This window comes from Microcaecilia unicolor, chromosome 12 (assembly GCF_901765095.1).
Source record: "Microcaecilia unicolor chromosome 12, aMicUni1.1, whole genome shotgun sequence".
Taxonomy (NCBI): domain Eukaryota; kingdom Metazoa; phylum Chordata; class Amphibia; order Gymnophiona; family Siphonopidae; genus Microcaecilia; species Microcaecilia unicolor.
In genome coordinates, this window is record NC_044042.1 from 43,447,485 (window position 1) to 43,461,153 (window position 13,669).

The 13,669-nt window shown below is 42.8% G+C and overlaps 1 protein-coding gene and 1 long non-coding RNA gene across 2 annotated transcripts in view; one reads left to right on the forward strand and one right to left on the reverse strand.

Moving 5' to 3' along the window:
• LOC115481772 overlaps positions 1–13,669 on the forward strand; it is a 60,997-nt gene that overhangs the window by 2,162 nt on the left and 45,166 nt on the right. Inside the window, exon 2 of the long non-coding RNA XR_003944000.1 lies at positions 1,291–1,296. This is a non-coding gene — a long non-coding RNA (uncharacterized LOC115481772). The remainder of the gene's footprint in view (positions 1–1,290; positions 1,297–13,669) is intronic.
• Positions 522–11,379, reverse strand: LOC115481768 (nicotinamide N-methyltransferase-like). Its single transcript, XM_030221149.1, has 3 exons — positions 11,178–11,379; positions 7,512–7,719; positions 522–1,408 (listed from the first exon to the last, which is right to left on the reverse strand). Exons 1-3 carry the CDS (start codon positions 11,362–11,364, stop codon positions 976–978), a joined length of 828 nt encoding a protein of 275 aa, XP_030077009.1. The 5' UTR covers positions 11,365–11,379; the 3' UTR covers positions 522–975.

Consider the following 13,669-nt stretch of genomic DNA (forward strand, 5'->3'; position numbering starts at 1 on the left):
TACAATTGGTGTTACAACAAGATCAAGGATGAGAAAAAAGATCTAAGCGGACAATTATAGAAAGATGACTTTCCGAGTAAGGTGAAGTGGTGTAGTGTTATAATTAAGCTATGGCTTCTCGTTGTAGTCCTTGTTGAAGAGATGGCCTCTTCCCTGTTCTTGATTATTTATTTCCTTCTGCGTTCAGTTAATTATATTTTAATTAGAAATTATGGATTCCTTTTACCAAGCAGCGGTAAGCCCAACATGGGCTTCCCGTTCGCTATAAAGAAAGTACTGCTGTGCCACCGCAGCAGTTCAGCAGTAGTTCCCACCCCTAGTGCGCCATCATATCCAGTGCTACACAAATATATTTATTTTTGTAGCGCCGGTATGTACTCGGTGGTATCTTACTGCCATGTTAGTGTGGAAGCCCTTACCGCCACCTCAATGGGTGGCGGTAAGGGCTCTCCCCAAAATGGCCAATTCCTAAAAAAAAAAAAAGACCTACCTTTTACCCGTTACGGTAAAAGGGGGCCTTGATGCCCATCAAAAACACATGCTGACGCCAGTGCAGGCCCCCTTTTGCCGCAGCTTGGTAAAAGGGGCCCTATGTAAACAGGATTTTAATTATGATGTGCTATGCTTGCCTTCCCTTCTGTTTCTTATTTTGATGTTGTTTCATTTTTGTTTGGTCTGTTAGAATGAACGATCTGTTATTGATATCTTTGAATCATTTGGTGGCATAAAAAATGCTCAAATAAATAAATGTTTAAGGCCAATTATTGATAGCTAGTCCCAAATTAAGTGCCAATAACACAATTCAGTTGCACATGTAAGTAAGTGGTACTATTCTATAACTCCATGCAGCATTTATCGAAGTTGGAGGTGAGTCAACTGGTGGATGAGGTCTGCATTCTAGTTATCCTATGTTACAGGAGGCAGTAAATGGGTCTGACTAGGTTATGGCCGCTCTCTTGGAACTGACAATTCTCTCTAACTGATGTTTTTCAGCTTGCGGGCGAGAATGAAATAGTGCCCATAATAATCTGACTTAGTAATGGGATTAGTTATATTCTGAGTGATCTGCTGAAGGATCTCAAAACCTGACTGAGATATTGCTTTCTCCAGCAAATCCTTGTGCAAGGGCATATTGAAGAATGTTTTCCCACCAACTGTGTAAAAAGTAGAACCTAGTACTCCCCCCATTACTAAATACCCTCCTGGTTTGAGCAGTGATGACATATTTTCCATAGCAGAATAGACACCGTCTTCATCCTTGCAAGCAGCTTGCAAACACAGACTCGTGAGTAGGCAGTCTGCTGCAGGCAGCACCAGAGGTTCCAGTGGGTTTCTCTTGTTGACATCACACTTAAGAATGCGTTTGACAGTTCTTCTCACTTTGGCTTCCTTCTCAATCCACTTCTCCCTGTGAAGCAAAAGAATCTTTATTGAAATCATCTTGTCAGAGTAGGGGATTCATGAGAATAGCCGATGCAGTCAAATTGCAGGTGGGCACTGAGCAAATAACAATGTCTTACTACAACTCTGCAATACAGGGAGTGGCCCTGATAGTGTTGGCGTTGAACCAAACTGCTGGTCGGTGTGCTGGTAGGGGGGGGGGGGGGGGTTAGTACTGATGATGGCAATATCTGCTGTGAGTGTGCCCATAGTGATCTGTGATGCGCACGGATGGGGATATGGTGTATTATGGTGCTGGTGGTAGAAAAAACTTCAGACAGCCCAGAACACTGCTGCCAGATTGATATTCAATAAAACAAGATATGATAGCATTACATCTCTTCGTCGGATGCTACACTGGCTCCCAATTATGGACTGTATTACCTTCAAGCTTTGTACTCTGGTCCACAAAATAATCTATGGTGAAGCCCTGGGTTATATGATTGATTTACTTGATCTTCCAGCAAGGAACAGAAACAGATCATCTCGTAATTATATGAATCTTCATTATCCCAGTTGCATTGGTCTTAAATACAAAACCACCTATGCGTCTAATTTCTCCTACTTAGGAACGCAGATGTGGAATGCATTACCAAACTGTGTGAAAACACTGCATGATCATCAAGACTTTAGGCGCTTTTTAAAGACCTATCTGTTTTGTAAGGCCTACCCTACTGATGCTACTCAATAGACTCTACATTATATTGCTTCAAAGGACCATTTTATTCCTTATTATTTTGTACCTTATTTTACACATATACCCCTCCCTTATCTGACCCTATTCCTTATTGACTTGCAAGCCACATTGAGCCTGCTTGTGTGTGGGGAAACTGTGGGATACAAATGCTGTAAATAAATAAATAGTAAATTGTTAGTGAATGTGGTGTGGAGGTTTGAACTGCTGATTGTAGTATTTGTTCTGAATGTGCTGATTGTGGTTTGTTATGGTGATGGGGGTTTATACTGATGGCAGTAGTATGTTAAGAGGCTGGTGGAGGTTCTGATAGTGGCTTGTGGTGTTGATGAATGTAGTGTTTTAGGTGCTCTAGGTGAACCTTCAGCCTTGTACCACCTTCAATTTCTCTTTCAGGCTGCTAGAAGACCCTAAAATATTTATAATTAAACTGAACAATCTAATTATTCAACACCACCCAGAACAATCATTTAAAAATACATATAGGGGGTCTTTTACAAAGGTGCACTATTCATTTTTAGTGTGCACTAAAAACTAGTGTGCGCTAATATTTCTATTGGCATCCACATGGTTAGCACGAGCTAATTTTTAGCATGCGCTAAAAACGCTAGCACACCTTTGTAAAAGAGGCCCATAGTGAATAGACAGCCAATTTCATTAGAGTGTCCCTGCAGCATTTCTGTGCCTGAGCCCGCCTTCATGTGATATCTGACAGGGAATTTAATGCAAGTTCCACGTTAGGAGTCACGGACCAAGAAAGGAATCTAGGTATCGTCGTTGATGATACGTTGAAACCTTCTGCTCAGTGTGCTGCTGTGGCTAAGAAAGCAAATAGAATGTTAGGTATTATTAGGAAAGGAATGGAAAACAAAAATGAGGATGTTATAATGCCTTTATATCGCTCCATGGTGCGACCGCACTTCGAATATTGTGTTCAGTTCTGGTCGCTGCATCTCAAGAAAGATATAGTGGAATTAGAAAAGGTGCAGAGAAGGGCGACGAAAATGATAAAGGGGATGGGACGACTTCCCTATGAGGAAAGGCTAAAGCAGCTAGAGCTCTTCAGCTTGGAGAAAAGGCGGCTGAGGGGAGATATGATAGAGGTCTGTAAAATAATGAGTGGAGTTGAACGGGTAGATGTGAAGCGTCTGTTCACGCTTTTCAAAAATACTAGGACTAGGAGGCATGCAATGAAGCTACAATGTAGTAAATTTAAAACGAATCGGAGAAAATTTTTCTTCACTCAATGTGCAATTAAACTCTGGAATTAGTTGCGGTTAGCTTAGAGGAGTTTAAAAAAAGTTTGGACGGCTTCCTAAAGGAAAAGTCCATAGACCATTATTAAATGGACTTGGGGAAAATCCACTATTGCTGGGATAAGCAGTATAAAATGTTTTGTACTTTTTGGGGATCTTGCCAGGTATTTGTGATCTGGATTGGCCACTGTTGGAAACAGGATGCTGGGCTTATGAAGCGTTTTTGAGCCTGAGTCGGACCTCCTCGTCACATGATATCCATAAGATTGTTAACCCAGGAACTGTCTTTAATTCATCTGTTTTTTTTAAGACCCCTTATCTGTCATTCAGTGCAGGGGCTGGTGAGTGCCACTAAACCAGTGTTAAGCTTAGTCTTTGTTTCCGGCACCTATTCTTATGGCTACTTTGTAGAAATTATCTGCGGTAAACTATTTATTTGTTTCTTGGTTTTTGGGAACTGGTTATTTTTCTGATGATATCCATTCCTGTGCTGTAGGGCAATTGTCCTTTTTGTTCAAATGTTCAAAAGTGTTCTCCTCTGCAGGTTTATTCCCTTCCTCTACTAATTTAAAGCAGTTTTCTCCAGCTACCAACATCTCAGTTGGCCTCCTAAACTGCAGATCTTTACGATCCAAATCTTTTAAAATATGTGATCAAATCGAGAAAACTAGTTGTTCTTTGCTTTGTCTTAGAAATGGAGAGGAATCATATCTTTATAGTTGTCTTCCAGAAAAGTACATTCCTGTCACTGTTACTAGACAGTTTAAGCTTGGAAGTGCCCTTGCTATTCTTAATGCCAATAATCTGAAAGTTTTTTTTTAAATTCCTTTCCCTTTTTTATATCCTGAGTTATTAAGGTTAAAGTGCCCTCCCCATTACAAATTTTATTATTTTATTGTCCTCTTTCTTTTATGGCCGAGAAATGGGATTTGCGCTTACAGGCAATTGCTGAAGCTACAATTCTTTTTTCTAATCTTTTGATATTAGGAGATTTTAATATACATGTAGACGACCCTAAGAACCCTCAAGCTATGCAATTTTGGGATTTTCTGACTGATCTCAATCTATGTCAATGGGTAACTTTTTCCAACTAATTTTGAGCCCCTTTTACCAAGCTGTGGCAAAAAAAGGGCCTGTACTGGCATCGGCGCATGTTTTTGATGCTCGCAGAGGCCCCCTTTTACTGCAGTGGGTAAAAGGGTAGGTCTTTCTTTTCTGCAGGAAATGGCCATGACGCTTGAAGAGGCATATTTTCAAAGCACTTTGGGAGGCTAAGTGCTTTGAAAATGAGCTTGTTGGCCATTTCTGGGGGGGGGGGGGGGAGCCCTTAATGCCACCTATTAAGGTGGCGGTAAGAGCTCCCGTGCTAACCCGGTGGTAACTGGGTAGCACGCAATACTGCCCAATTACTGCCGGGTACATACCAGCGCTACAAAAACAAACAATTTAACTGGTCAGTGGCTGGTTAAATCACTTTGAATACAAGGACCTTGTGTTTCTATGGGGGCCCTTTTACTAAGCCGAATAGGTGCCTAGACGCGCCCAATGTGAGCAAATTCAGAACTCCCGCCTGGCAGTAATTTCACTTTTTATGCGTGCCCACTATGCACACGGGAAAATTTCCAGCGCGTGGCACTAACCAGGCAGTAATCAGCATTGTACGCGCACTGACAATTACTGCCCGGTTAACGCATGAGACCTTACCACTAAGTCAATGGGTGGCGGTAAGGTCTCAGGCCCCAAATGGACACTGGCCAATTTTCATTTTGCCGCATGCCCATTTTGGGCAAAAAAAAAGGTCTTTTTGCAGGTGCGCTGAAAAATGAACCTACAAGCGTCCAATACACGTATCTACACCAGCGCAGGTCACTTTTCAGCGCACCTTAGTTAAAGGACCCCATAGTCGGTTAAGGTATAGCTTAGCAGCAAAGCAAGCAGCAAAACATTTTGACTAGTGTTTATTAAAAGCTAGTTAAGGCATAGCTTAGTTCTGTTAAATGTGTAGATTTTTGAAACTGTTTCATGTTAGTCTTATTACTAGGTTTCAATTTGCTGTTTCCAAGTTTATTATGTTTGGTCATTTTACTATTATTTTGCTGTTAAAGTTGTAGGTTTTATGTTAAACTGTACCTGCTGTACACCACCTTGGGTGAATCTCATCATAAGAGGCCCCTTTTACAAAGTTGCGGTAAGTCCAACGCAGATTTACTGCTAGCTAAAAAGGAACTACCACCGGCTACCGCAGCAGCCCGGTGGTAGTTCCCACCCTCCAGCACACCAAAAATATATTTTTGTAGTGCCAGTGTGTACCCAGCAGTAATCGGACAGTGTCGCATGCTGCCCAGTTTCCTGCAGTTTAGTGTGGGAGCCCTTACCGCCACCTCAATGGGTGGCGGTAAGGCCTCCCCCCGAAATGGCCACGCGGCAAGTGCTTCACTTGCCGCGTGGCCATTTCCTTAAAAAAAGAAAGACCTACCTTTTACCTACTGCGGTAAAAGGGGGCCTCAGCACGTGTCAAAAAGATGTGCTGACACCAGCACAGGCCCTCTTTTGCTGCAGCTTGGTAGTTAATAAATCCCAATAAATAAATAATAAAATAAATAAACTGGGTTTAAGGTAAGAAATTCTCTCCTTTGAATGTTCAGCTGGAGAAGGCCCATCCTTGGTTTCACAGGATTTTGAAATCATGGCTGTATGTGAGAGTATTTGGTTTGGAGTACTACTACTACTATTACTACTATTTAACATTTCTAAAGCACTACTAGGGTTACGCAGCGCTGTACAATTTAACATAGAAGGACAGTCCCTGCTCAAAGAGCTTACAATCTAATGGACAAATGTACAGTCAGTCAAGTAGGGGCAGTCAAATTGGGGCAGTCTAGATTTCCTGAACGGTATAAAGGTTAGGTGCTGAAGGCAACATTGAAGAGGTGGGCTTTGAGCAAGGATTTGAAGATGGGTAGGGAGGGGGCTTGGCGTAGGGGCTCAGGAAGTTTATTCCAAGCATAGGGTGAGGCGAGGCAGAAAGGGCGGAGCCTGGAGTTGGCGGTGGTGGAGAAGGGTACTGAGAGGAGGGATTTGACCTATGAGCGGAGGTTACGGGTAGGAGTGTAAGGGGAGATGAGGATAGAGAGGTATTGAGGGGCTGCAGATTGCGTGCATTTGTAGGTTAGTAGGAGAAGCTTGAACTGTATGCGGTACCTGATCGGGAGCCAGTGAAGAGACTTGAGGAGAGGGGTGATATGAGCGTATCGGTCAAAGCGGAAGATAAGACGCGCTGCAGAGTTCTGAACGGATGGTTAAGTGGGAGGCCGGTGAGGAGTAGGTTGCAGTAGTCAAGGTGAGAGGTAATGAGAGAGTGGATGAGAGTTCGGGTGGTGTGCTCAGAGAGGAAGGGGCGAATTTTGCTGATGTTATAGAGGAAGAAGCGACAGGTCTTGGCTACCCTAGATACTAAGGTTGCCATGAATCGCTAAAGTTTTGGAACCACTGGCATTGATGCATATTTCAGTCCCTGTACTGGCAATGCTTCTATTCATAAGTACATAAGTATTGCCACACTGGGACAGACTAAAGGTCCATCAAGCCCAGCATCCTGTTTCCAACAGTGGCCAATCCAGGTCACAGATATCTGGCAAGATCCCAGAAAAGTTCAATACAGTTTATGATGCTTATCCCAGAAATAAGCAGTGGATTTTCCCAAGTCAATTTAATAATGGTCTATGGACTTTTCCTTTAGGAAGCCGTCCAAACCCTTTTTAAACCCCGCTAAGCTAAACACCTTTACCACATTCTCTGGCAACGAATTCCAGAGTTTAATTACACGTTGAGTGAAGAAACATTTTCTCTGATTCGTATTAAATTTACTACTTTGTAGCTTCATTGCATGCCCCCTAGTCCTAGTATTTTTGTATTTACTCAATCTGAGTAAAGCTATACCTGAACAGGCCATACAGAATGCACAAAACCTTATTCTTTGTATTGGAGGTGATAATTTATATGGGCTTATTTACAGCATAAAACACTGCTTCAGCTACAGAAAGGGCTTTTACAATTGTCCTTGTACTGTATATTTCTCAGGATATTAATGACTTGTGTTGCACATCTACATGTCCCCATACCTGTCGCCTTCCAGCTCACATACAAACTTCACCACTTCACTCCAGTCAAATGCCCCCGGTTCCTCCTTCAGCCACATCTCCAACTCCTGCCGATTTTGGTCCGTATAATCTGTGGCAATGACTTCTCTGAAGGACTCACAGGCTGAGAGAAACGTGTAGATGGAGGCACCAGAGCCAATGTCTATCAGGAGGTCTCCCTTTATATCACCTGGTGTAGAAAAATTAAAATACAAAGATGTGAAATAGAGCTCTGAATACATTCCCTAAAATCCCTTGAGGACAGAGACTTGAATTCTCTCTGTCTCTAAAATGGATCCTCTTTGCTTAGAAAATGAACAAGAAAGAGGCAGCCAGATGGATCATCCAATCTCTGCTGGGAATTCGTTGTCAACTGGCTCCAGATTCAACTAACAAGTTTGATGCAGTCCTGGATTTAGCCCATTGCATGCAGAGACTTGAAATATAAAATGATTGAAAATAACAAAAAGAAAGAAACACTAGATGAGTAACAATAAGAATAGAGGGGTCCTTTTACTAAGGTGAGCTGAAAAATGGCCTGCACTGGTGTAGACGTGTGTAGTGGACGTGTGCAGGTCCATTTTTCAGCACACCTGCAAAAAAGGCCTCTTTTTTTGGCCCAAAATAGACCATAACCCTCAGGCTCACTCTGCTGGTCTACTTCCATGTGATCCTTAGCAGGAAGTGTGGGGATAGCAAATGTGTTTTAGGGAAACGAAGGAACCATAAATGTTTACATTTTAGGTAATTTTGTAATGCTTTCAATTTACCAGAGTTGAACTTCTGATTTCCCAATTGTATTTCCTAAACAAAGTAAGGCCAGAGCAGCTCTATCATTAGGCAGTGAGATGGCCACCTCAGGTGGCATTTGTTTTAGGAGTGGGACAAGTATCCCCTAAAACAAAACTGCAGCGGTAACCTTGCTTTGCTTTCCAGCAGAGAAGGCTGTTTTTTTCCCCCCATCTCTACTTTAGCTTGTGAGCAAGGTTTCATTAGAGGGGAAGGGGTTGGAGGGGAAGAACCACCAAATGGAACTGAGAAGTGGCAGATGAAAAAGAAAAGAGCAGTGAAGGCCTTGGAACCCATGTATGCGTTCAGTATCTATTTGCTATGGACCCTCTGACACAGAAAGGTTGTGCCAGAGGGGGCAGCATCAGGTGACAGATGGTCAGAAACTAAATGATCTAATTATATTCGCATCTGGACAAGTGTCTATGCATGGGACTTCATTGGGGATAAAGGTCTGGCCCCTCGCCCTTTGGTCTGTCTTTGACTTCCGTATGGTCAATCACAATGTTCCATCTCCAATGTGAATATCAGTCATTTGTAGTCCAGACCTATCTGGTTACCAGCACAGAATATTAAGGCATTCATGGCCTGTCAGGTGTTACCCAAGTACCACCAATATTCAGCAGCTCTACCCAGATACTAGTCAGTTAACTTAGGTAGGAAGGGATGAGAGGGGAATTGCTAGATGTAGGGGAAGGGGATGGAAGGAGGGAGAGATATTTGACATAAAGGGAAAGAGGAAAGAGAGAGGAGATCAAAGACATAGAGGGAAGGTGTGCTGCCCCCATTTAAATGGGAGCAGATTATACTGTCTCTGCTTTTGAAGCACATTTGTGCTATGAACTACAAGTTCCTGTATCCTGTAGTTCTATGATTGGCACTTTCTGGGCACGTGTCAGTGACTCGCGGGCTTTCCTTATTATGTTGCCTTGTGTTCCAAGCATGCTGGATAAAGAGCTTTTTTCCCCCCTCCCATCATGTCTGTTTCTGTGAGAAAACAATATGTGTAAGAAAAAAAGCATGTCTTTGAGAGAAATCAGAAAGTGCTCCATGCTGTAACTGTATTCCTGCTGCTGGTGCTTTCAAGCCCCCTGTAATTCATGTTTTACAACAAAAGTATTTACAACATTACCAGCCAGCCAGTGGCTGAATTCCCCTGCCCCTTCCCTGTTCGAGTGGCTGGATAAAGTACAGACTCAGACGTGCAAAGGCAGACTCTAATTCCAGTACATTTTCATAGTAAGTGTTTATTTTTCCTGTGCCTTTGATTGAAAATTGGATCAAGAACTTGAGTCTTTACTGGTGATGTTAAATACTGAGTGTGGCAAATTGATGAATTTTCCAGCATATGAATTATAAGAATATTTTATGAAGTGCATTTCTCTAGTTTGGCCAGCAGGTGGCGCATGTTTATATTTTAAGCCGTTATGGAGAAAAGACTGTTCCTTCTTTAGTTTAACACAGAAAAGAGGTAACCTGCAGTAATGTGACCAGCTAATTTTAAAAACTATTCTGGGCTCTGATTGGCCCAGGAGCTCAAATTCAGCTAGGATGTACTGGCATTTTCTCCAGTCTTAGCCAGGGAGAAGAAAGAGAAAGATCTCTTTGCTGAGGCCCTGTGAACAGTTATATTTGATAACCTGTGAGCAGCTATATGTCTTGAACACTCCAGATACTATTTAGATAGTAAACAAATGTTTAGATAATGTTATAATTGATCTATATTTCAGTACCTGTTCTTTGCTGATTGCACCTTTTCTGCACATTGTTCTAATTTTTCATGACAATAAATATTTGTAGTTTTTTGCCTCTGCTTGTCTGGACTGACTACAAATCCTGGTGGTTTGAGTGTTGGGTCTGTGAGTGCTTTCTGGGAACTGTGGGACCACTGGGAGTGTGGCCACCAGTAACCTAGAAATCACTGGGGATAATTTGAGAGCTGGAGACTCGCCCAGAGATGGTTGTGACCCAATCGGTGGGAGGAGGATGCTAGTGTAGAGCACAAGCGGCAGGTGGACTTGAACTGTGTTGAGGATAGACCCTCTAAGTAGCTGCAGAGGTAGCCCCAGGTGGATAGCTAGGCGTTCTGTGACACTGAGTTTAACTGCATGTTAAGAACATTGTGATTGATGCATTCTGTTGGTGACAGAACAGGGGGGAATAGAAGAGAGGGTCGATGCTGGACATGGATGTAGGGAAGGGAAGAGAGGAGTGATGGACATGCATAGGGAAAAAAGAGAGGGAAGATGCTGGACACAGGTAGAGGAGAGATAGATTGAGAGGGGAAATGCTGGACATATCGGGGGAGGGAAATGGAAGGTGATAGATGCAGTAAAAGGAGGGAGCTTGAAGATCAGATGAGAGGGAAGGATAAAATCTGAATGGATAGAAACAGAAGAAAGCTGAAGTGCAAGTCAGAGATGAATGTAGAAGAGGAAGTGATGACAGGAGGAGGGAAACGAAATGGCAAATGGACAGGAAACTGTGGAAATCAAGTTTTGACAGCACACAAAGGAAAGCAGAACTAGAGACTGGGTCCAGAATGATTACAAAAATAAAATCAAAAGAGACCCTCAGCAATTCTTTAAATGCTGGCCGCTGGTGGTTAAATTAGATCTGGATATTCAGTGCTAACCCATATCTGGGTACTAGCACTGAGCATCTTTGTCTGGAGTGGCCACTGGGAATTGGGTGCCACTGATATTCAGTGGAAGTCTCTAGATAGATACCTGGTTAACTTAGGACACTGTTTTCAGATGCTTTCATTAGCAACAAATTTCTCTAGGAAAAACTTCAGTGCAGCCCAGAATCTCTGGCTGAATTGACACGTCTGCAAAGGTAAGAGATAGTACAACCCACCTGAGTTGAATGTCATATACAAATTCTTCAGGATAAACTTCATGTAGCCATCAGAAGAAAAAAGCCCTGATCCAGCACTATGGTATTCTTCCAGATAGGCCCTGGGGCTAAAATACTTCTGGTAATTGGTAGTGGGTGCAGGGTCTGATTCCATTCTGTCCTTTCTGAGTCTGGTGAAATTCTTCATTCCTCTGCTCTGCAGCCTGCCTCTATTTATAATGGGGAAAAATTAAAATATCCTTCAGCCCTTCAGTTATAGTTTAATAAAATTTGGGACATCCAGGTTTCTGAGAACACGTGCCAATGCAAGCATCTGCCTGGAGCCAGTAACAAGTCAGATGATTATGTTAGCTCTATCTCAAGGCCATTAATATGACTTTCCTTAGTGAAAATCTCCTAAATCTTTCCATTTAGTCCACATACAGATATTCTGGTCCTGATTTCATCACAGGATACCTATATATGAGAAGTTCAAAAAGGGCCTCAGTTAAGTCAATTTTATGAAGGCAATATACAGTGGTGGAAATAAGTATTTGATCCCTTGCTGATTTTGTAAGTTTGCCCACTGACAAAGACATGAGCAACCCATAATTGAAGGGTAGGTTATTGGTAACAGTGAGAGATAGCACATCACAAATTAAATCCGGAAAATCACATTGTGGAAAGTATATGAATTTATTTGCATTCTGCAGAGGGAAATAAGTATTTAATCCCTCTGGCAAACAAGACCTAATACTTGGTGGCAAAACCCTTGTTGGCAAGCACAGCGGTCAGACGTCTTCTGTAGTTGATGATGAGGTTTGCACACATGTCAGGAGGAATTTTGGTCCACTCCTCTTTGCAGATCATCTCTAAATCATTAAGAGTTCTGGGCTGTCGCTTGGCAACTCGCAGCTTCAGCTCCCTCCATAAGTTTTCAATGGGATTAAGGTCTGGTGACTGGCTAGGCCACTCCATGACCCTAATGTGCTTCTTCCTGAGCCACTCCTTTGTTGCCTTGGCTGTATGTTTTGGGTCATTGTCGTGCTGGAAGACCCAGCCATGACCCATTTTTAAGGCTCTGGCGGAGGGAAGGAGGTTGTCACTCAGAATTGTAGGGTACATGGCCCCATCCATTCTCCCATTGATGCGGTGAAGTAGTCCTGTGCCCTTAGCAGAGAAACACCCCCAAAACATAACATTTCCACCTCCATGCTTGACAGTGGGGACGGTGTTCTTTGGGTCATAGGCAGCATTTCTCTTCCTCCAAACACGGCGAGTTGAGTTCATGCCAAAGAGCTCAATTTTTGTCTCATCTGACCACAGCACCTTCTCCCAATCACTCTCGGCATCATCCAGGTGTTCACTGGCAAACTTCAGATGGGCCGTCACATGTGCCTTCCGGAGCAGGGGGACCTTGCGGGCACTGCAGGATTGCAATCCGTTATGTCGTAATGTGTTACCAATGGTTTTCGTGGTGACAGTGGTCCCAGCTGCCTTGAGATCATTGACAAGTTCCCCCCTTGTAGTTGTAGGCTGATTTCTAACCTTCCTCATGATCAAGGATACCCCACGAGGTGAGATTTTGCGTGGAGCCCCAGATCTTTGTCGATTGACAGTCATTTTGTACTTCTTCCATTTTCTTACTATGGCACCAACAGTTGTCTCCTTCTCGCCCAGCGTCTTACTGATGGTTTTGTAGCCCATTCCAGCCTTGTGCAGGTGTATGATCTTGTCCCTGACATCCTTAGACAGCTCCTTGCTCTTGGCCATTTTGTAGAGGTTAGAGTCTGACTGATTCACTGAGTCTGTGGACAGGTGTCTTTCATACAGGTGACCATTGCCGACAGCTGTCTGTCATGCAGGTAACGAGTTGATTTGGAGCATCTACCTGGCCTGTAGGGGCCAGATCTCTTACTGGTTGGTGGGGGATCAAATACTTATTTCCCTCTGCAGAATGCAAATAAATTCATATACTTTCCACAATGTGATTTTCCGGATTTAATTTGTGATGTGCTATCTCTCACTGTTACCAATAACCTACCCTTCAATTATGGGCTGCTCATGTCTTTGTCAGTGGGCAAACTTACAAAATCAGCAAGGGATCAAATACTTATTTCCACCACTGTAGGTGCCCATGAGCCTTTGTAGAATAGGCTCCTAAAATCAGCTCTAATAGCATGCAAATACAGTTGTACAATGTAGTCATGTACTTTATGAAATACACCTGTAATTCACAATTCCACCGCTGCTTCTCCCAATTATGCCCCTAGAAATGCCTATAGGATGACACTTGCAAGTATGTGCTTTCTTGTTGGCATGTGCATTTATCCATGCACTTACTATGGAGGAATATTATCAAAGGCCTTTTCCATGTGTAAAACAACCTTTACACATGGAAGGACCATTATATTTTATAATTACTCTTCACATGTATCTCATTGGTAGAAGCACAGACAAATGTCTGGAAATTTGCAGCATCCCAGTAGCTTAACTCTAATGAATGTATGCAT